Below are 24142 nucleotides of genomic sequence, written 5' to 3' on the forward strand. Positions count from 1 at the left end.
GCTTCCTGCCAAGCACCGCGCAGCCGCCGCCGCTCCCGCGGGAGCCCCCGGTGCAGGCCTTGGCGCCGGTGCGGGACCCCGGGGCTCGGCCGCGCGCGCCCTGCCCGACCCAGCGCCGCCCGCCAGTCCGCACCATGCGCGCCTCGCCGCCGCCCGCGCCGCTCCTGCCACTGCTGCTGCTCGCGCTCCTGGCCGCGCCCGCCGCCCGCGCCCGCAGAGCTGAGGTCCGCTCCTGCGCCGCAGCTGGAAGCCCGAGCGCCAGCCGCGCCGCCGCCCGGCCCGGAGCCCGGGAACGCCACCCGGACGGGGTCCGGGGTGGCGGCGGGCGGCGGCGGCGGCAGCTCCAGCTACAACAGCAGTGCGACGCCCTGGTGACGCGCCTCTCCACGGTGCTCCGCGACCTGCCCACCCTGAAGGCGGCCGTGATCGTGGCGTGCACCTTCACCGCCCTCCTCATCGCCTGCCTGCTGCTGCGGGTCTTCAGGTGGGTCCGGTCGCCCCCTGCTCTCCCCCGCCGGCTGTCCCTGCTGGCGGCATTGCCGACAGCTGTCCCCCGCGCGCCAGCCCCACTTGAGCGCACAGGTGCTCTGGGCGCGCGGCTTCGCTCTGAATCCCGGCTCCTTAGTGCGCGCCAGCCAGTCGTGCGTTTTTTCATCCTGCCCTCCGGGTAGGGTTTGTTCGTCTGGTTGCCTCTTGCTGTACATTTTAGGAAATTCGCTCCCGCTTGACATCTGATATATTGGATTCCATTTTTAAACTTTCTGCTAATGCTTACACAAACGATTGCGCTTTGAATTCTGACAAGCTTACAGGGAATTGATTTTTATATCCATTTCACAGATGAGGGGAAAAAAAAATTCCAAGGAGGTAGGGTGGCTTATTCAAGTAAACACAGTGGTGGAATTGGAAAGAAGCAGTTCCTAGCGCCAGAGGGGGCCGGTGGGGGTGGGATTGGAGTTAGGCTCCGGGATGCTTGGTGACCCTTGGTGGCCTCCATGGGGGACGCAGATGACTCTCCTACCCTCCCTGGCTTCTCCAAGGAAGATTCACAGGGGCATGAGGGATCTTGGGCAAAAGCTGGTCATTTCTTGGAGAGTCTATGGAAGGTTGCTCAAGTTCAGGGAGTTGGTGGGTTCCTGTGGGGACTGTATCAGGGAAATGAGGAAAAATGAACTGTATCCTTGGAGCAGTGGGGTGGAGGGGTCACGGGGGATGCAAGGAGGACTTTTCCCTTAACTCCTGGGAAATCCCACTTTTGCAGGAAATGAACCAAATGTGTCCTGTTTCTCATCTGGGTCAGTTGCGGGGAAATCTGGGGTGTGGTGTCAGTAAAGCACTGCTCTTTCCCCTCCTCTTTAGAGTGTACACTCTGTGCTTTGGTGTTTGATCAGCTGTTGAGGGTTTGGGGCCAGGGGCTTGCTCTCCTGACGGAGCATTTTCAGTGCAGGAGCAGAAACCAAAGAGGTTGTCAGCCATCTGCTGAGGTTTGCTGTTGGTTGCTGTGTAGCTTAGAGTCCAGGTGTTTCCTTGTGGATCTGCAATATTAAATCCCGTTCGTCCTGAGAAGATGGAGGTGGGGGAACTGTGATCCCTTTTTGATCCCTTGCCTTGTCTCAGGCCACATTGGTCCTCACCACTCTCATCCCCTTGGTGTTCTCTGGGTTTCGACTTGCCCCCTCTTTGCCCCATCCTCCCCACTGCCCTCCTCACTCCTCTACTTACAGACTTCAGTGACTTCCTGTCACCAGTCCAGACTCCTTGGTGTGGCATTCAGGGCCCTTACAAGCTGGCCTGGTCTATCTTGCAGCCATCAATCAGCCTGTCTCTCTCGGCACTCGCACCTCCCCTTACGTCCTGTGGAGCAGGCTGTGCTTCCTTGCCCCTGGGCCAGCACCTGCTGTTTGCTGTGCTCTACATTCTGCCATGACTGTCCGGAGCCATTGAGACTCAACTCCAAGCTCCTTCCTCTTTGTGGTTTTCCCTGACATCCGAATGAAGCAATTGCTTCCTTTGCTGGCTTTCCCCAACCCTGACCTCGTGCACCCTTTGGTACTGCCCTTTTTCCCCCATGCTGTGTGGTTGCATTCTGTGTCCAGCTCCCACTCTCAGCAGAGAGCCTTGCAGGACAGGAGTATTCGGTTTGTTCTATTATCTCTGTGCCCCATATGGGCCTGACATTCAGCAGACTTGAACTGAGTTCCTGATTGTTCAGGTTAAGTAAACGTTAATGCCTAGAGCAAGCTCTGAACCTAGAGGTTTGAAACATTTAGCTCAAAATAGGCCACCAAGTCTCAAGGGAGTTTACTTTTCAGGAGGTATTTGAACTATTTTGCCAGTCTGCTCCTTATTACCCGGTAGTGGGGGAGAAGAGGAAGCAGCATGCAGCCAGATGTGAGGGACTGAGCTGTGTGTTGGAGTTGGAGAGCTGACACTCAGGCCTGGCAGGGATGGGTTCTTGTTTGCTTGGGTGTGGGGTTTGAAAGAAGGTTAGAGCTTGATAAGAGAAGCCGATTTATGGAAATGATCTGCCTGCCCTTCCTGGGAAGACATTTTCATTAGAGAGAGTCTCCAGGTGGACAGCTGTCACCCTGGTTTCTGATATAGACAGGGACTCATAGGATTTATAGATGGGAGGGACCTTGATGGTACACGGTCCCCATATGCTCCTTTGCAGATGAGTTTTAGCCAGTGAAATAAGTCATCCACTAGATTCTAGAACACTCCATAAGTCTGTGGCCGAGGCAGGGTCAGCAAACCACCTCTGCCACTTGGTGATCTTTCTGTGGTCTTTCCCACTTCTTGGGTTCTTCTGTCGGCTTGGTACCTCAGGTGCATGGAACACCTGCTACACTGGCCAGGTGTACAGGACACCTGCTGCTTCTTCTGTCTCCTTCAGCGTGCAGTCCCAAGTCACTGATCCTGCCCTCTCTACCCTCAGGTCTCCCTGAGACCATCTCACCTCTGCCCACACCGCCTTCTCCAGGGTTGCTCTCCTACCTTCTCTCTCCTGAGTCAGCTAGATCCCTTAGGCTAGTGTCCCTGCTCTGGTCCATCCTTCCTCTTCTGCCAGAATGCTGGTCTCATCCTGTCCCCACTCAGCCACCCCCCCCCCCCCCCCAGTACAAATCACTTAGCATGTGGGCAAGGCTGGCTTTTTGTGACCAGACTCTATCTCCTTCTCGAGCTCCGTTCTCGTCTGCCCAGTTCCCTCTGCCTGCTGCTCCAGCCCTGGGGTTCTCCAAAGACTCCACGTGGCCTGGGCCTCAGGGGTCTTGCCCACTCTGATCCTCTGACCCTTTCCACCACTGAGACTTCATGGTCAGCTATCGGCCTTGTCTGAGAAGCTTCCCCACTAGCTACACCTCTGGGCTCCCAAAGCCCACTCTGGTGTTTGCACTGTCCCCTGCTTACCAAGCTGAGAGCCCCTGAGAGCACGCTGGGTCTTTATCTTCAGTGTCTCTCTAACACCCAGTGTGGTGCCAGGGCACAAGTTAGCTTCCAATAAAGATATTTTTAGGAAATAAGTGTCAAACTCATGAGTATTTCACAATTCTGGTGCTTCCCAAAATGTCCACACACAGTGAATAGATGAATGGCCAATGCCGGAACCCAGTGAGTTAGGAATTCTTTTTTTTCTTTTAGTGGTGACATTTCATTTTCTTAAGAATGTGAATAAGAGAGGAAGAATATAGTTAAGTGTTATGCTTATAAGCTAGCAGTCTTAGTCTATTTGTTTGTTTTCCCTGCAGGCGCCACATTGCCATATAACAGAAAAAATGTGGATCCAAGAATTAAAATTAGAAGCAGAGAGTATGTGTTTCAGTGAAAAAAAAATACACCTTTAATCAAATAATTTCTTTTCTAAGGTATTCATATTTTTCAACTGTGATAACTATTCTTTGCTATCTAATTTTAAATTTCAATATTTTGCAATTTATTAAGATTTGATTTGTGGCCTAATATATGATCTATCCTGGAAAATGTTCTGTGTGCACTTGAGAAGAATGTATATTTTGCTATTGTTGGGTAGAATATTCTATATATGTCCATTAGGTCTAAATGGTTAGTAGTGTTGTTCAAGTCCTCTGTTTCCTTATTGATCTTCTATTTAGATGTTCTATCAATTATTGAAAGTGGTGTATTGAAGTCTCCAATGTTTATTAGTAGAACTATCTATTCCCTCTTCAGTTCTGTTCATTTTTGCTTCATATATTTTGGCATTCTGTTGTGAGGTGCAATATATGTTTATAATCATTATATCTTCTTGATGGATTGAACCTTTTATCAGTATATAATACCCTTCTTTTGTCTCTTGTAATCTTTTTTTGATTTAAAGGCTATTATGTCTGACAATAACTAGAGCCACTCCAGCTTTCTTTTGATTACTGTTTGCATGGAATATCTTTTCTCACACTTTTTCATCTGTGTCTTTGTGTCTGTTTTGGTTTGCTGAAGCTTCAGGGATGCAATATACCAGAAATGTGTTGGCTTTTAAAATGGGGATTTATTAGTTTACAAAATTTGTAGTTCTAAGGCCATGAAAATGTCCCAGTTAAGGCATCAACAGGATGATACCTTCTCTGAAGAAAGGTTGCTGGCATCCAGGGTTCCTCTGTCAGATAGCCAGGCACATGGCTGGCGTCTGCTGCTCCTTGGCTCCCAGGTTTTGTAACTTTCAGCTCCTGGTTCCAGTGGCCTCCTCTCTGAGCTTCTGTGGATTCTCTCTTACCTCTTCCAGGGGCTTTTTCTCTGCACTCTCTCCAAACTTCTCTGGGTGTTCCACTCTCTAAGCTTTCTTGGCTTTTTCTGCCTTTTATCCTCTCATAAGGTACTCCAAAAGGAGTAAGACCCACCTTGAACTGGGTGGGTCGCATCTCATTTGAAACAACCTAAACTAAAGTTCCCACCCACGATAGGTCTGCACCCACAGGAATGAATTAAAAGAGCATGTCATTTTCTGGGGTACATAATAGCTTCAAACCAGCACAGTATCTAATGTGAGTCTCATGCTATTACATCCAAGCTGCCAATCTCTGCCTTTCAATAGGGAAGTTTAATCCATTGACAGTTAAAGTAATAAAGTCATAACTAAGAAGGAAGGATTTACTTCTGATATTTAGCTATTTGTTTTCGGTATGTCTTGTATGCTTTTTGTTCCCCAATTTATTCACTACTGCTTTTTTTTTGCATTTAGTTGCTTTTTTTTAGTTTACCATTTTGATTCCCTTCTTTCTTTTTCTCTATTTTTTTAAGTTATTTTCTTGGTGGTTACCTTTGTAATTACAATTAACGTCTTAAACTAATAACCACGTAGGTTGACGAGTTCCAACCTAGTTTCAAATTCTCTGCTCCTATATATCTCTCTCCCTCCCTCTTTATATTGCTGTTTGCTCAGATTACATCTTTATTCATTGTATGCCCATTAACATAGATTTAAAATATTGTCGTACACATTTGCCTGTTAAGTCAAATAGGGAGATAAATAGCAATTACCGACCAAAAGCACAATAATGCAAGATTTTATACTTACCTCTATGGTTACCTTGACAAATGTTCTTTATTTCTTCTTATGGCTTCAGTTTATCATCTGTTGTCCTTTTATTTCAACCTGAAGGATTTCCTTTAGCATTTCTTGTAGGACAGGTTTTCTGGTAATGAACTCTTTCAGCTTTTGTTTACCTGTAAATGTCTTAATTTCTCCTCCATTTTTGAAAGGTAATTTTCTAGATATAGATTCTTGGTTGACAGATTTTTCTTTAAGGACTTTAAATATGCCATCTGCTGTCTTCTGACCTCCATGATTTCGATGAGGAATCAGCTGTTAATCTTACTGGGGAGTCCTTGCATATGAGAAGTCATATCTCTTTTGCTGCTTTAAAAATTCTGTCTTTGTCTTTGGAGTTTGATAATTTCACTATCTATGTCTTGGTATAGATCTCCTAGAGTCTATATTGTTTGGAGTTTGTTGATATTCCTGGTTGTGTATATTCATGTCTTTTATCAGACTGGGGAAATTTTCCACCATTGTTTCTTCAAATATTTCTTCTTTCCCTTTCTCTCTCACTTGTCTTTCTGGGACTCCAATAATAACATATGTTGCTATACTTGATGGTGTCCGATAGGTCCCTCAGGCTCTGTTCATTTTTCTTCATTACTTTTTCTTTTTGTTCCTTATGCTAGATAATTTCAATTGTCTTATCTTCAACTTCAGTGATTCTTTCTTCTGCCTGTTCAAAGTTGCTGTTGAATCCATCTAATGAGTTTTTCATTTCAGTTACTAACTTTGCTGCTCCAAAATGTGTTTGGTTCCTTTTTATAGCTTCTTTTTATTTTGTTCAGAAATTTTCCTAATTTTCTTAGTCCTTTAGCTTTTTGACATATGTAAGATGGTTGATACAAAGTCATTGACGGATGTTCCAATGTGTGAGCTTCCTCAGGGATGGTTTCTGGAAAATTCTTTTTTTTTTCATCTGAAAGGGCCATACAGAGAAGTGTGTTTTGTATAATTTTTTGTTGAGAACTGGACATTCTGAGTATTTTGTTGTTATAACTGAAAGTCTATTTCCCCATTCTTCTGGGATTGCTAGTTTATTTTTTGTTGTTGTGGTTAAGAGCTAGAGCCATCAATTTGTGTCTTTACCAAACTATTTTTGTTCTCAATCAGGGAATGAAAAGAGACCCCCTACCCCTCAAAAAAAGTACCGCCTCTTAAAGACTCCCCTGCCGCTTTTCCCTGAGGGGGATTGGAACCATGTCCACCCTCAGAGCCAGCCACCCAGTGATCTGAAGTAGCTGGTCAAAAGCATTGATCGGTGATCAGACCACACATCCATGAGTTTTGGAGGACTAGGTCCTTAGAGCCCATCCCGGCACCAGCAAGTTGTACCAGGAACTCGGGCTGCAGTCCCTACTGCTGCCCGCCACACAGCTGGGGGGGTGGGAATGGTGGCCACAGCATAGAGGTTGAAATTAATTGATATGTACTGCAATGTTCCAGCCTCTTTCTCCAGCTATTCCCTGGATACTGCACAGCATTTCACTAGACTTTAGAGTTTCAAAATAGTTGATTCAGACAGTTCCTGCCAGTTCAACAGTTGTTTTAGCGGAGAGACTGATATCTGTTGCTTCTTTCTCTGCCATCTTCGCACAATCCTCCTTTGCTTCTAATTTTAGTAATTAGAAGATAAAGCAAAGATGCACGTGCAGTGATGTTTGTAGCAGTTCTGTTTGATAATTAAAAGGTTGAAATAACCTAAGTATCGAACAGTTGGGCACTAGGGAAATAAATTATGGTAATCCTTGCAATGGACTACTGTATAGCTATTAAAGATGGTGACTGATATAATACTGACTGTATCTTGTAGAGTGAAACAGGTTACAGAACAAAGTGTATAGTACAAGCTCAGTTAAATAAGAAAATAACAAGCACTTGTATTATTTGATTTGATGTTGTGAAACATCTAGTGAGGTTGCATGTATTCAATGATTCCATGCATAAGACAGGGGCTGTTGTTATTAATACATTATCCCACGTGTTCTCCTATGTCTAACTTTACCCTTTGAGATCGGGGTGGGGGGTGGGGGGTAGGAAGGAATCTGATTTTACTCTTTGGTGTCTTATGAATGGGGTGGGAAACTCTATCACCTGGAAACCATGGTTTTCCTTTTCCTCCTGGGTTTCCTTTCCCCACCGTTGGCAAGTCTCCCAGCTCTACTGCTCAGGCCACATTTCTCCCGGATCTTTGTTGGCTGCATGCCAACCATTTCTTATTTTGAAAATCCTCTTATCTGAAAAGAGAGTTTTCTTTGGTGCCTCCTGGGGTTGGGAGTGGGGTGGGAGGGAGACTAATTCTAGATGACCCGACATTGCTTAGTGTTCACACCTGAGTCAGTAGCAAAGCTGCTGTGGGTTGGTTTCTCTCCTGAAGACACTGGAACCCCAATAGCTTAGCTAATTTATTAAGCTGGGTCCTTAAAGGAACTAAATGTTTCCTCCTTTCTTGGGTTTTCCAAATTTCTCTTAATGTGTGTGTATCTAAATTTGTGGTAAGAATGCAAGTTACTTAAAAGAAAAAACAAAAGCTTAATATTTTTAGGATTTAGGAAAAGTTGCTATTCTGACATTTTGAAAAGTCATTGTTGGTTAGTATATCAATGTTATTTTAATAAATTGGAGCTTTGGGCTGAGCCATGGTTGTATGGTCGTCTTTTTAAAGATTTTGAGAGAGAATGTACAACTCATTTAGCATGAGTAGGTCATTTTTGATTGTTTGACCAAGGCTTTGAATTGGGTGAAAAAACTATATTCATCTTCTTTAGTGTTTAATTTTCTATTCCATGGGAAAGAAAGAGTCTTAACTATGATAAAGCAAAAATCCAGATTTATTTTTTTAAAGGAGGATAGAGAGTGTGTCCTTGGTTAAATTCTCCTCCAAGTTAAAAAAAAGAAAAACCACAACAAAACCATGGCACATGGAAAGAATAAGGTCCCTGGAGTGGTTCTTAACTGGGGAGGATTTGCCCTCCAGGGAGCATTTGGCAATGTCTGGGACATTTGGTTGTCACAACTGGGGAGGTGGTTGCTACCGGCTTCTGGTGGGTTGAGCCAGAGATGCTGCTGAACATTCTACGATGCACAGGACAGCACTCTCTGCTCCCCTAACAAAGAATTATCCAGCCCAGAATAAGAGTGCAGATCTGGCTGCGGGTCTGCTTGCTGTCCAATCGTGGGCAGCTTACCGCCCCTTTCTGGGCTCTGGACTCCCATCCTTAATTAGAGTACATGCTCCTGAGGGCTGTTTAGATGTTCAGAATGAGATTGTGTGAACCAAGTCCCTGGCTCCCTTTTAAACAGCCAAGTGCCCTAATGTATTGAAAAATACAATTCTGAAAACAAAAATAATTTATATCCAATCTATTGGTCTTGCTTCTGCCCATAATGAGAATACAGCCCTATGGCCAAACTAATCAGGCAGATGCCCCTGCCTCTGAGCCTCTTCGCAGTGAAATTGGTGACTCTTTGGCCCATGTGAACCTCCCTGAAGCCCCCCCACCCCTGGAGCGAAGGGGGTGCCTCCTGACTGCCTTTATTTTTTGGCTCATGAGGAATGGCACCTGCCACTGTTTCCTTCTGTCGAATTGGAAAGGGAGGGAATTCTCTCCGAAACTCAGCCCTGAGCCTTCTGGCTGACATGGCTTAACCCATAAACTCTCAAACTTTAATTTGGGGTCTTAGCAAACACAGGTCCTCCTTGGGGCATGAGGCGTGCCTTGAGGTGTAGTGGAGGTGGGGGTGGTGTCAGTTCCTCGATGGCATCCTGCAGGGAGGTCACGGGAGGGAAACCCTCCTGGATTTAAGCAGAGGAGGCTCGAGTGGTTGTGTCCTGTACTTTAGTTTTGTGGCTGATGTTTTGGTTCTAAGCATTTACTAAGGGAAGTCCTGGGGCCATGAACTGAGAACAGTGTTGTTATGGTTTCACTTCAGAGATGTAGATTTAATCTAAGGGCGATCTGCCAGGAATCCAGACTTGATATTTATTTTCCCAGAGGAGCAGAGGGCACAGGTGGGAGGGCAGCAGGGATCTGGCACACAGCCCCTTTGTGAACCTCGGGTGTGAGGTTTCTTTGCAGTCAGAGCTCCCCTGACCCACCCCCTACTATTGTACAGATGAGGAAACCGAGGCTCAGACGGTAGCAGGGTTTGCTAAAGTCACCCGGAGAATTTGTAGGAAAAGTAGGACCCATCAGAGAGCGCAGCTCAATGGACTCGGCATTCTTTCCAGTGTGTTTAATGAGCACTGACTGTGACATATAGAGGGCAGGGGTGAGGCATCGCGGGGAATACATTAGGGGCTTCCAGTTCAGTCTGGGAGACAGTAAAATGCCCTTGAATAATCCTCGGCAGAAATAAAACTGTCCAATTCAGTAGGGGAGCAATGTATCAAAAGTGACACTTGATAAACTGCGAGAGGACGGCCAAGGAGGACTTGGCTGGGGCCAGAGTGGTCTGGGAGGGCTGCCTGGGGGAGGAGGAAGATTACGACTTGGTGGGGTGGGAGGAAAAAGAGGGGCTTCCAGGGTTGAAGCAGGTTTGGCTGTGTATAGGGTTTGTGAAAATGATCATTTGGAAATCGTGATGACACCATGAGAGCCACTGATGTTTATTAAACCCTGCCTGGGTACCTGGCTCTGTGCAAAGCATTTTATATGTGTTTCCTCGTCCTTACTGCTGCTGTAATGCCTGTTTTACAGTGAGGAACCCGAGGTTCAGAGTAATGGAGCATCTTCCTGCTCAAGGTGACCCAGCTGGTGAAGTGGGGCTTCTGACTCCCCACCCTGCATTCCTCACCCCTCCCCTGTCGCAGCAGAGTTTGGAAGACAGGAATTCCAGCTGGAGGAGTTTGGGATTTGTAGTGGCTTGGCGGGGCCAATGGAGGATTTGAATTCAGGTGTGAAATAGCCAAAGGGCTGCTTTAGAAATGCCAGCCCATATTAGATGCTCAATAAATATTTGCTGAGTGAGTGGATGAGCAGTAATGTGGGGGCACAGGATGGTGGAGGAGACCTGTGGAAGGTGCTGGAAGGATCAGTGGGGAGGGCTGGAGTCCCAAGTGGATATAGAGGAGGGAGAAGAGGAAAGTGCCAGGGCCTGGAGAAGGGGGCCTTGCAAAGGGCATCTTCAGGCAGGGGAGGTGGCTTGGTAGGAAAGAGGAGGAAGTACAGGGGAAATTACTTGTGGAAGTGCCAGCCGTGCAGCTGGGCATCCAGGCTTGAGGTGGAGAGGGTCGGGAGCGCCTGCCAAGAAGTGACGGGGGCTGGCATGAGGGGTGGGGGTGGGAGTGACCGGCATTCCCATGCCTCCTGTACTACGTGGCAGGGACAGGTGGGTGCTGAACGGGCCATTTAGGATGCACATTCCAAAGCACAGCAGGAGCACCCTGGAATTTCCAGGCTGTGGGGGGTCTCGCCTCTGCCCTTGAACCAGTGGAGCTGCCCGTAGTGGCTGCCTTCCTTGCTTTAGGCTGCCCATCCGTCCCCTGGCGCCTCATTTAAAAGGAAGGGGACCCAACCCTTGGCAAACACACCTGAGAGCTGGAGAAACGGGTCTTGGGGCATTTGCTGTTGACATACGTGAGGTGGCTCCTGCAACAGGTCAAACCTGGGTTACACTTATGTTGTCTTGGAAGAATGATACTTGGTTCTGTTCCTCTGTGATTGGGAGAGAAACAAAGGTGGGGAGCAGATGTAGGTGAAACACTATAGTGGTACAAAGAAAAACCCTAAGACTTGAAATTGAGCTTTTTGGGGTTATTCGGCTCATGTTGTACAATCCCCTGCACATGGAACCATGGGGTGCTGGGTGCAGGGTGCAGGCAATGGGGTCAAACAGCAACAGCACTACTTTGTTAACCATGGGGGGTGGGGTCCAGAATGGGAGGGGATGCAGCTGAGTGGTAGAAATATCTGATGACCAATAGCCCTTAATGTGATTGAACTGCTGGTGAGCAGAGCTAAGCAAAACCTAAGGTGAATGTGCACATCATTAGCTCTTCTGGGCTTCTTAGTTTTAGCTGAATTGTTAAACATCACTCATGCTTGGCACTCGTGACCAAATAAACCAGGCAGGAAAACTAAGTCAAGGTTGCAAATACTACAAGAATCGAATATAGACATGCTTTGTTGTTGTTTTTTGTTTTTTGTTTTTTTGGTCTGCACAGTGTTTTAAAGAACTGAGAGCACTGAGAACGTTTAAAAATTGGAAGCATTCACATGAAAATGTAGATCTCCTGCTTCTCTAGACAGATGGGGACGCCTGGAAATGTACCACCATATGATGGTATTGGGTGGAAGCTGGGTAGAGGCCACCCCACCTAGCCAGGGCCTGGGATCGTTGCTCCTTGGTTCTCCACGACTGGAAGAAAGAGCTCTGGTCACTGTTTGTGTCTTAGTTCACCAGGCTGCTATGACAAATACCATGCACCGGTTGGCTTAACCACAGGAATTTATTGTCTCATGGTTTAGAAGTCTGCAAGTCCAAAATCAAGGCATCAGCCAAACCATACTTTTTCCCCAAAGTCCATAGCATTTTGGTGTTGGCTTTCGCAATCCTTGGGCTGCCTTGGCCTTCTTCTCTGCCTCCTGTCACATGGCCATCTCTTTCCGTATTTTTCTGTTTTTCACTGATTTCTGGATTCTGGCTCCTCTGAGGCCTTATCTCACTCTTGGCTTCTGGTATCTTCTCTTTATAAGGCCTCCAGTGTATGGATTTAATCCCACCCTGATTCAGTTGGCCACCCCTTCACCAGTCATATCGTCTTCAAGAGATCCTATTCACAAACAAGCTCACACCCACAGGGACACAGATTAAGAGCCTGTCTTTCCTTGGGGTACATAATTTAACCTACCACCATCTGTCCTTTTGTTTTGTGCTGATGGTTAGGTCCCACCAGGCCTGCTTCCCTGGTTTCCCCCACCTGCAGGGCTCTGGGACGCTTGAGGTTCTGACCTGGAGCTTTGAGTCATCATGCTGGCTGTGGTGCTGGGTGCTGCTGGTGTGGCGAGGTGGGGAGGGGGCAGCCCCAGGACTGGGTAGGGTGTGGAGATGGCCCTGGGTTGGGAAGAGGTGCATCCGGAGGCCCTCGCACACCTGTGCTTAGCAGGCCCCCCTGGTGCTGGGCTCCAGCCATGCTGCCTGAGATTTCGAAGCTCCTGTTTGCACAAGAGGGAAATACTTGGCCTCCATGACTTTCTGTTTGTCTGAAGTTGTCATTTGGATCGGAGCAAGATGAGATTCATTTTGCACTTTGTTGGAACTGCTTTAAAAGGGAGATGTTGGACAGAGCACAAGGGGCTGTGCAGGGCAGGCAGGGAGGGACGGCTGGCCGCTGGGAAGGGTAGCGCTGGCCGTCTGGCTCAGGCATGGCGGATTTGGTCCCAACACCCAGGGCTAATCCTGAGGGCATTGTCCATCCCCCAGGATGCTCACCCCTTTGTCACTGCCTCGTGCGACCTGCTTCCCTGCAGGTGGGGGCGGAGGGCAGAGGCAGGGCTGGAAACTGGGTTCCAAAGTGGTGGGGTTTTTCCCCCCTTAAGTTCACTTGGCTTTCTGGGTGAGGCATGGTTATTTCTTCTGTTCTGAGGAAGAAGGTGCAGAGTAGAGCTCAGAGGTTAAGCATATTTTGGAAAGACCTCTGCCAGTAACATTGGGAGCTTCTGCTTCTGATAAGGCAAGCTTGTGTGGCGTGGCCATGGGAAGGCTCGCAGCGCTGCTCAATTTGCAACCCCCCAGCTTACCTATTTCATTTTTATTTTCTTTACTAATTTTTCCTCTGGGCCCAGCATGGAGGGCAACTCTGGGAGGGTTCCCGAAGGAAGGTCCCCTGCCAAAGGGGACAGGCCTGACATAAATTTATTAAAATTAAAAAAAAAATATTTTTCCTTCCTCCCTCCCTCCCTCCCTCCTTCCCTCCCTTTCCTTCCTTCCCCTCCCTTCCTTTAAAAATAGGTCATATATTCACATGTTTTAAAATTCTCAAGGTGAATTTTAAGGTAAAATTTCTCCCTATGTTTTCAAGGTGAAAAATCTCCTTCTTACCCCTGTCCCTCAACTACCTAGTTTCCTTGTCGATTTCTTGTGACTGTTTCCAGAGGTTTTATGAATAGAGAAGCAAATGTTCTATCATATCTCTCTATATCTATGCACACACACGAATATATCATCCCTATTTTTTTATAACAATTTTATTGAGATATAATTTACCTGCCATGCAGTTCGTCCATTTAAAGTATACAATTCAGTGGCTTTTAGTTTATTAACAGAGTTGTGCATCTATCACCAAAACAATTTTGGAACATTTTCATCACCCCTGAAAGAAACCCTGAAACCATTAATAGTCACTCCCATTTCTCCCCAACCCTCAGCCCTTGGCAACCATTAATCTACTTTTACCTCTATGGATTTGCCTGTTCTGGACATTTCATGTAAATGGAATCATACAATATGTGGCCTTTTGCAAATATAGTCTTTCACTTAGCACAGTGTTTTCAAGGTCCATCAGTGTTGTAGCGTGTATTAGTTCTTTATTCCTTTTTTTGCCAAGTAATATTCCTTTGTATGGATAAATTATATTTTATTTATCCATTCATTGGTTGGTGCATCTTGGGTTCTTTCTGCTTTTAGGCTATTGTAAATAATGCTGCTATGAACATTCATTTATGTACATAGTTTCCATTTCTTTTTGATATGTGGCTAAGAGTAGCATTGCTGGGTCATATGGTAACTCTGTGTCTAATCATTTGAGGAACTTTCAGGCTGTTTTCCAATAAGGCTGCACCATTTTACATCCCACCAGCGGTGTATAAGTGTTCTGATTTCTTCACTTCCTGCCAACATCTGTTACTGACTTCTTGATTATGGCCATCCTAGTGGGTGTGAAGTGGTATCTCCTTGTGGTTTTGATGGACATTTCCCTAGTGACTAATAATGTTGAGCATCTTTTCATGTGCTTCCTGGCCATTTGTGTATCTTCCTCGGCGAAATTCCTATATGGATCCCTTGCCCATTTTAAAATTGGGTTATTTTTCTTTTTATTATTGACTTGTAAGGATTCTTTACAAATTCTGTGTATGTATATTCTGTATTCTATATTCTGGATACAAGTCCCTTATTAGATGTATGATTTGCAACTATTTTCTCTCATTCTGTGGGTGATCTTTTCATTTTCTAGATGGTGTTCTTTGAGGCACTAAAGTCTGTAATTTTGATGATGCCCGATCTATCTATTTTTCTTTTGTTGCTTTTGCTTTTTGTATCATATCTAAGAATCCTTTGCCTAAACCAAGCTCTTGAAAATTTCCTCCTGTGTTTTCTAAGAGTTTAAAAGTTTTATCTCTTACATTTATTTAGGTCTGTGATCCATTTTCAGTAAATTTTATTTTATGGTGTGAGGTAGTGGTCCCGCTTTATTTTTTTTGCATATGGAGATCATCCCTATTTTTTACACATACACTATGTTCTTCGTTTGCTTTCTCTACTTGTTTATTGAGGGATTGTTCCTTGTTAGTGTACAAAAAGATGCTTCATTTGTTTATATGACTGCTTAGTATTCATTATATGGATGTATCATGATTTATTTAATCAGCTTCCTATTAATGGACTTACAGGCATCATTCATTTCACACAAGTAGAAATGTATCTGTAGAATGAATTCCTAGAAGCCGAAATTGTTTGTCAGAGCCAATGTCTTTGTAACTAGTGGATATTGCCAGACTGCTCTCTATATAGGTTATAGCGATTTACAATTCCATAAATAATTAATGATAGAGCTTACTTTGCCACATCCTTGCCAACGGTGTTTTCTAGACATTTTGATTTTTGCTAAATTGATAGGGGGAAAGGGAATCTCTGTAAAGATTAAATTTGTACTTTTCTTACTGAGGGTGAGGTTGGACATTTTTTCATGGCTAAGAGACATTTACATTTTCTTTTTTGCATGTGTGAACTGCCTGTTTTGTATCCTTTGCCTATTTTTTGACTAGATTGATGGTATTTTTTTTTTACTGATTTGTAGGATCTCTTAATATATGAAAGAGGTTAGTTCTTTATCTGTAATATGAGTTAGAAATATCTTCCTCAGTTTATCATTTGTCTTTTGACTTAAAAAATTGGGTTTGAATTTATCATCCTTTTCTTTTTATGTTTTTGGAGTTCCTCCCATGTTTTCTTCTTCTACTTTCATGGTTTTATTTTCTGCATTTAACTCTTTGGTCTGTCTCATTTATTCATGGTGAGGCATGGGTGGCTATCAATGCAATGTACTGAATGGATTATCCTTTGCTCACTCAATTGAATGCCACTTTTATTCGAGTCTAGATTTCAGGAAGTATTTGGGTCTACTTCTGCACTTCCTATTCTGCTGCAGTGTCTGATTGTTAATGTGGAGCACCACTGTGTTCAGTTATTGTGGTTTTACAGCATGTTTTGCTACCTGGTAGGGCCAACTTCCCCTCGTTACTCCTCCTTGTCAAACTTTCTCTGGATCTTCTTGCTGCTTTTTATATTTTTGCATCCATGACTGTTGGAATCAGCTTGTTTAGATCTCCCTGAAAAACCTCTTTGTATTTTCTTGGATTTCATTAAACTCGTAGATTACTTTAGAAGGCTTGACATTGTTATGAGGCTGGAGCTTCCTAGTAAAAAGCCTGGTATCTCTCCTTCTGGTGAGGCAAACATCTTTTGGTGGCTTTTGGTTGTGGTAGGCAGTGGCTGGCAACCTGAAGAACTTGCCGTTGCACTTGTAGCTGCCTTGGGAGAGTTTACTGAGTGCCTCTCCGAGTGCGTGGGAGCACTTGTGTGTTTGAGGCCAGTTTCCTGCCCTCTTATTGGAGGGCACGGAGATTGGGGTTTGGAGCATAATGTACCTGAATTTGAGCTCCCCTTAGTGGGGCTGGTCACTCAGCATCTCTTGGCCTCAGTTTCCTTAACTCAGTAATGGGTACAATGACCTCACTGGTTGGTGGCTGCAAAGAGAGACTGTGGAAAGCACCTGGCACTAAGTGGCTGCCCTGTCGTGGCGGCTGCTGTTACCGTCACTTCCAGTGGAGCGCATGATGCTGGAGGACCACAAGTAGGCCCTGCCCAGCAGAGGGGATGGTGCCTGGGGGTGCACAACTCAGGGCTACAGGAGTCAAAGGAGGGGAGAACATGGCCTGGTTGGGGTGTCTGGGGAAGGCCTCTTTGGGGAAAACATGGAGCTTGTGGCTCTATGGATTAAGGAGGATGGGAAGGCTTCCCGAGCATCTATCCCTAGAACCCCATCCTCACCTGGCAAGGAGGGGAGGTGGATGAGGAAATTAGGGCCCAGGGCGAGTGACTTGCCCAGAGGCACATCGACAGGTGAATGCAGAGCTGAGATGTGAACCTCGATCACTGGACCCCCAGTCTGTAGTTCTGACTGCCACACCCCAAAAGCAAATTTATAACAACACACTGACCGTGCAGAGTTTTGAGTTTTGTTTTGTTTTTGCTTTTTGTTTTTCAGGGGTGGGGGGAGCAAGGAGGGAAGGACTTTCCAAGTGGGTCTGCTGAGCTCTAGGAGCCTCTGCTCGCCCAGCCTCTTTGTTTGTAGAAGTGGGGCAGGGGAGTGCTCTTTGGGAAAACCTGTTTCTGACCAGCTGTTGAAAGAGCCTTTTGAGCAAACAAACCCTCTGGCTTCAGGACTACATTTCAGAATAAAAACATTTTGAACTTCTCTTCTGTCTTGTTGGAAATGTGTGTTTTGGTTTCAGTGGAAAGGTGCCTACTCCTCTAAAGCACAACGTGGAAATTTACTTAAAACTACTGTTTTCCATCTTTTCCTGGTTGCTGGGACGCTGCTCCAAAAAAGAAGAGTGTGGCACAGGGGCCGTGCTGTTGGGGACGGGTCAGTGGTATCTTTTCCCTTCTGTGTTTCCTGAGTCTCCTTCTTCGGGGGGTCTGTGTACTGCTCTCTTATTTGGGCCCCCACCCTGCCCCATCCACAGCTGAGGAAGAGACTTTGTGAGTGGAAACTCCGGGATATGGACCCATGTCTGACTCCAAGTGTCTGCTCTTTGTAGAACCTTCCCCGTCTAGCCTGGCTGTGTGTCCACAACGCAGATGACCTCAGCCTCAGGCTGGCTGCGTGGCCGTGGCCTTTCCCTCAGCCCGTGAGCTTGTGAGCAGTCCCAGAGGTGGGGCCTCCAGGATGTTTGTCTTCTGGACAAACAGCTCACAGATGGCCCTGAGCAAAAGTGTTCATGACATTGTTACCGAGGCACCTCCTGTGTGTGGTTCTCTGCTTCTAGAAGGGGGAAGAGTTCCAGGTTTAAAAGGGGTTGAGGAAATGGGAAAACTGTACTACAGGCATGGAAGGTTTATTGCTAAAACATGGAAAAAATCCTGTGATGTGGTTGATCCCAGTGATGGTTTCACCTTGGGCTGTGCCAGACCCCATCCTTTGAGACTCTGCAGCAGTTAGGGTTCTTTAGGTTGTGTGTGACAGAAAACTCATGCAAGCTGCCTTCGGTGAAAAAGAGAGTAACTTTGTAGTTATCAGGAGAGGGCTGGCTTGGTAGCAGATCTGGGACTTGGTTTCTCTCCAGTCTGTCCTCTATCAGGTTGATTTTATATTCTGTTTCTAGAAGGTGGCAGCTGGCTTCCGTTGTGTGGGCTGAGTATTGCCTGGCCCTGTTCAGACTTTCCAGCCTTCCCTGCAGAAGGCTCCTGGGCTCTGGTTGGCATCTCTGTGGCCTGGGGGTTCCGACACGCTGAGTGGCTCAGACCTGAATCCCATGTCTGCTGCTGGAGCTGGGGGTGCAGTCAGGGGTCCTCAACCACGGGGACCACGTGGGAGACAGTTAGGATGCAGACACCAAAAGAAGGGGGGGCAGGGATGCTGGCTCGCCCCAGACCAACACATGTCTTGGGGAGCCATGATTTAGAAAGGGTTTCTTAGATGTGTGCCCAGACTAATTTGAAATAGAATGTGGGAGCTGCGTTGAGTGACAGGTTCCAGAAAGTGTGCTGAGGGCACAGAGTTTCTTGGTGTTACGGTCAAGTGGTAGCAAGAGCTGGTGGGGGTGCGGTGTGGGGCTTGCAGTCAGGGGTGAGTGGGAAGTAGCTAGGGAAAGCTGGGGCCTGGTCTCCTGGCAGGCACGAAGTAGTGTAGCAAATTGGAGATGGGCTTTCCCTCTGCCCTTTGATTTTCTGAGGTGACTTTGTAGTCTGTGCTCCCAAGCCCCATACTTCCCTGCCTTCATGTCACAGTTAGGACAGTGAGCAGTTGTGCAGCATTTTCATTTAACCACCATGAGGAGGTGGGTTGGCTGAGCACAGTTGTGTAGGTTGCGCATTTTCAAGTCTTCATGCTGCCTGGGTTTGAACCCCACCTCTGCCCCTTACTAGCTCTGTGGCAAGGGCAAATTAACTCTCTAGCCTCGGTTTTCTCAGATGTAAAACAGCGATAAATAGCAGCAGGTGCCTTATAGGGTTATTGACACATATTACATGAGATCAGACATGCACTTTGCTTTGCTGGCATGTCAGAAGAGTGCAACTGTTAGAGACTATGATTAATTTAAAAAGAAATGCTAGAGTATATCCACATTTAGGGAAGAGAGAGCAAAAGACTTAGCATGGGGATTTAGGCTTTAAGCACTGTACTTTTTTCCACTGTCACTCTCTGAGTAGTGTGGCACTGTTCTCTAACTGCTCTACAGTTAGACTCAGGAATCTAAAGGTTTGCAGGAAGTGCTGACTGACTCTGCTCAAATTTTCCCTGCCTCTGGTACACAGCTCATAAAGGAAGGGTGTGCCTATTGATTTGAGAAATAGGTGGAATGCCCCCAGCTGACCCCACCTGACTTGGTTTGCACAGAGAGCAGCTTGCCTCCCAGTTGGCTGTGGAGGTACCTGTTCCAGCAGCTGGCTTTCCTTTCCTCCCCAGGCATGGCCTCCATGCACCTCTGTGAGGAGCCGTGTCTATGGGTCTTTAAACTTCTCTTATGCCCCCAGCTTTCCCTTCTGAACTTGCCCAGCGATGAAACAGCATAGACTGCTCTTCTTTTGTGAGGGGTGTTGGGTCTTGAAGCAGTGATTCTTTGAAATGTAATTTCTTCAGCGCATTATGTTAAGACTGGCATTTGAAGCTTGCCCTAGGGCTTGCTCTTGCTAATGGCTGTCAGTGCAGTCGCAGGGTTTACAATTATTTTCTGTGATCATGTGGTTGGAAAGGCAGGCTAAACTCCGTAGGCTTTAAAGCATGGGAAGTCACAGCATTCCAGGAGCTGGGTTTTTTTCCTTCTGGTTTCTCCCATGGGTAAGTGTCCAAGGGCCTTATTTTAGTCTAATAGGCTAATTGTCTCATCCCAGTACTCTAGAAATAATTAGGAGAAAGGAAAGTGATTTTATGGATGTGATGGGGCTGAAGTCAGAGCCTCTGGAACCTTCCCCGGGGTCAGCAGTCAGTTCCTGCCTGGGGCCAGTGACTGAATGAGATGTGTTACAGGTTTGCGAATCACATTTTGTATTTTCTAGGCTTTACAACATCTGATAAAGAGTTACCACGCCTGTGCACCCTTGGCCTGAAGCTATCTGGGTGTCAGACTCTGCGAGCATCCATAGGGGCTTCCTCAGGCCCTCAGGTTCCCGGGACATCTTTGCTGGTAGTCCAGGTGTTTGCTCAGGTGTGTGTCAGGAATAGATGTCCCAGGCACCTGGCATGCAAAACACAGGGGAAGCCCTGCTTTTCTGCATGGCCAAGGGTGCCGATTTGGGGCTCTTTTCCCAAGAAAGCTGTGGTGCATGGGTCTTTGTAGACTCAGAAGCTTGTTCTTCGTTGCAAGGACTCAAGGATGGGTGTTTTTTTTGTGGCTTTGCCTTGTTGCTTGGAGCAATTGGAACAATTTCTGTGCTTAAATTTGTCCCACTTAGTACTGGAGATGGAATTGGTCCGGGATTCTAAGCCATTTAGGGCAGAATGCAAAGATTTATTTTCCTCCTTTGGGCTGAGGGGGAGAGAAGACTGTTGATCAAGAGAATTTGAGACCAACAGTGTTTAGAGTGTTAGCGTTTGCACACCTGCATGAAGCCTGTTTCCAAATTATTGTTGTCTCAGGGTTGTTAGTGCCACTGGCTGTGCCCCTTTGCTTTGGTTTCTTACCATCATGCATGGCTTTTGCATTGTGCTTCAGCCTGTGTGCTGAATTCAAGCAGACTCAGCCCTTGCGTGTGTGTGTGTGTGTATGAGTGTGTACTTGTGATGAAAGCAGGGAGGAAGAATTGCGTTGTGATTAGAGGGTTGTGGATCATCAGACTTTCTAGATTGCTTCTGCCTTTCTCCCAAGGTCTCCCGTTTCTCTACCCAAAAAGAACCATAAGGAGCAGATAGTACAGGTAGTATCATTTGCTTTATGCCAAAGACATGGCCCTAAAATTTTTAATGTAAAAGGAACTTTGGTAAGTCACATTTTTAGTAAATCACACTAGGTGGGACAAGGTCAAATTGCTGTTGCTAGGAAAGTTTTAAGAAAACCTGAAAGTGAACCTTGGTTTTCATTCATTTGGCAAATATATTGAAGACTTTCTCCGGGCTGGGGATAAAGAGACCTTGCGTGCGTCTTTGCCAGGTCTCCACCTGGGAAGAGCTGACAGTCTGCAGGTAGAATGTTGACAGAATTTGATTCTTCAGTGTCTCATTTGTGATTTTTTGGGTTGGCTGGTTTCCCATATATGATATGAAATATATTTAAAAAGGAGGAACACCAGAGAATACAGAGCATTAGGGGAAAAGTTCAAGGTAGCAGAGAGATGAATGCAAAGAGCATCTGAGTCGTAATAATAGTATTATTCCCAGGTAGTATCATAAACTTTTCTGCTATACCCTAGTAAATATTACATCCTTAATGCGGAGAGATTTACACTAGAGATGGAGGCGGCTTGCCTCAGCACTTTCCCCGGGATCTGCAGTAACCCTCTACTCTCCTGAAAGTAACAGCTTAGGTTATAATCCATCCTCATAAAGCTTCATGATGGAAATGATATTGACTCGTTTTTACAAGTCCTTGTCACCCGAGAGAGAATATAGCATGTTTAACTTCTATTTGTTTATTGTCGTTATTAGCGGCGATATGTATCTTTTGCTGAGAGCCTCCTGTGTGCAGGTCTGTTAAGTGCCTCACTGAATCCCCCTCTCAGGGGTGGGGAACAAATACTACTATTCTCCCATTTAATTTATGAGGACACTAAGGCTTAGGGATTTGAGGATACTTGGCCGTGGTCACCCAGAAGGTGGCTGAGCTCTGACCCACATCCCACCTGGTGGTGCTCGGGAGCTGTGATGCCCCAACACACCAGGGCTGGGTAGAGGACCACGGGACAGGGTGAGTTGTGCAAGAGCAGGGTCAGAGCCTGGCCTCTTATAACCACTTGGTATTTTGTTTATCATGGTTTCTTTTTTGTTTGTTTTTTGTTTTTGCATTAATTTTGACTTTTTAAAACCCTGCATTTATCTAGCTAAGCCAACTCTGCAGGTGAACTAACTGCCCTCCCCTCTACGTGGGACCTGACTCCCAGGGGTGTAAATCTCACTGGCAACATGGAGTATGACTCCCAGGGATGAATTTGGACCTGGCATCGTGGGATTGAGAACATGTTCTTGACCAAAAGGGGGATGCGAAATGAAACGAAATAAAGCTTCAGTGGCCGAGAGATTTCAGATCGAGTTGAGAGGTCACTCTGGTGGACAGTCTTACACACTATATCAATAACCCTTTTTAGGTTCTAAGGTATTGGAATAGCTAGAAATAAATACCTGAAACTATCAAACTGCAACCCAGCAGCCTTGACTCCTGAAGGTGATTGTATAACAATGTAGCTTACAAGGGGTGACAGTGTGACTGTGAAAACCTTGTGGATCACACTCCCTTTATCCAGTGTATGGATGGATGAGTAGAAAAATGGGGACAAAAACTAAATGAAAAATAGGGTGGGATGGGGGGGGGATTGAATGATTTGGGTGTTCCTTTTTACTTTTATTATTTTTTTTGAAGTAGGGAAAGTGTTCAAATGTTGATTCTGGTGATGAATGCACAACTATATGATAGTATGTGAACAGTAGATTGTACACCATGGATGACTGTATGGTATGTGAATATATCTCAATAAAACTGAATTTAATTAAAAAAAACCATATAGAATTATTTGACCTTTTAAATTATGTGCAGATATAACTTTGATAAAAATAAAATTAAATATAAAATAAAAAACCCACGGCATTAAGGCATTTTTTAATCTTGATTACTGAGCTTTTGGCACTTAGGGCAGGTGTCATCGCCTCGGTGTCGTTGGTGAGGACCACCGCGGCTTGGCAGGGTCGGCACTCGCCCGAGGAGTGGGATGTTAACCAGGTCTGCCGAGAGAAGCCTCACAGCCGAGCTGTGGGAGCAGCAGGGGTCGCCTTGCAGCCGGGAGGAAGGGAGCCTCGGGTGGGGCCCGCCGCCTGTGTCGGGTCCTCGGTGGCGAGGGCTCGCGCTGGTCCTTGCTCTCCAGGCGGTGTTCTCACGGCCGCGTTTCTGCTCTTGTAGGTCGGGAAAGAGGTTAAAGAAGACCCGCAAGTATGACATCATCACCACTCCCGCCGAGCGCGTGGAAATGGCCCCGCTGAATGAAGAGGATGATGACGATGAAGACTCCACAGTATTTGACATCAAATACAGGTAGGGGGTGGAGCAGCGGCTTCCTCCTGGGCTCCCGGCCGTTCTTGGGCTCCTGGAGCAGGTCATCTTTGGTAACACCAGCGAGGCGGGGGCGTCCACGGTTCCTGTTCTCGGTGTATTCACGTGTGACCTTGGGAGTTCTGTATGTGTCTCTGATCCCTTCCTAGAAATGCACAGCACCCAGAAAGCCCGCAGGCATGTGCTTATTCCCTACTTTCTCCAAAGCAAGAGCAATGAGAAGTAAGATTTAAGGGAGGGAAATCAGGACTGAAATCCAGCTAGTGAGCTTCCCGTGCACTGGTTTGGGGAGCCTCGTCTGAGCCACTGCAGGCCTTGCACACACTGGACATGCGGTTTGCAAACAGCAGAAACTTCAACAGTTGAGTGCATATTGGGGATTTCTGTTTGGAGTTGAGTTTAGCGATGAGCTCCAAAGATAGGCATGCTTCCTAGAAGTCTTCTGTAGGAAAGTTGGAATGACTCTGTGACTTCAGGTTTATAGGGTGGGTTTTGGGATCCTATAGGGATATACTTGAATATGTGAGATTCTGCAGGGTAGAAGAGCTGGGGTGAGGGTAGTTCAGAGATGAGGGCCTGGAGGCCCAGAGGGGTCTTTGCTTTCCCAAGGTCTCAGGCTGGATCCCAGTCCTAACTTCCCTTTCCATTCCTTGCTGTCTCCATTCCTGGTAGGACAAGTCTCCTCCCGACACTTTTCCAACCCACATTTCTTCAGCAGAACCTTGGCTATTATTGGCCCTTTGTTCTTTTTGTAGAAACCAGCTTGTCAGAGTCAAAAAATGCCTCTGGGATTTGGGTTGGAATTGCCTCGATCAGTTTAGGGAGAACCAATACCTTTAGGAGGTTGAATCTTCTAATGAACATGGCATGACTTTCTATTTATTTAGTTTTT

At 46.2% G+C, this 24142-nt stretch overlaps 1 protein-coding gene across 1 annotated transcript; it reads left to right on the forward strand.

Annotated features, from left to right (window-relative positions):
• Positions 1-23236, forward strand: FAM174B (family with sequence similarity 174 member B). Its single transcript, XM_037832966.1, is given in 4 exon segments — positions 1-224; positions 226-358; positions 361-484; positions 23101-23236. Coding segments are annotated over 4 exon segments (483 nt in total). The 5' UTR covers positions 1-134.
• Positions 23237-24142: the final 906 nt, after the last annotated feature.

The sequence above is a fragment of the Choloepus didactylus genome, chromosome 4, assembly GCF_015220235.1.
Source record: "Choloepus didactylus isolate mChoDid1 chromosome 4, mChoDid1.pri, whole genome shotgun sequence".
Lineage (NCBI taxonomy): Eukaryota > Metazoa > Chordata > Mammalia > Pilosa > Megalonychidae > Choloepus > Choloepus didactylus.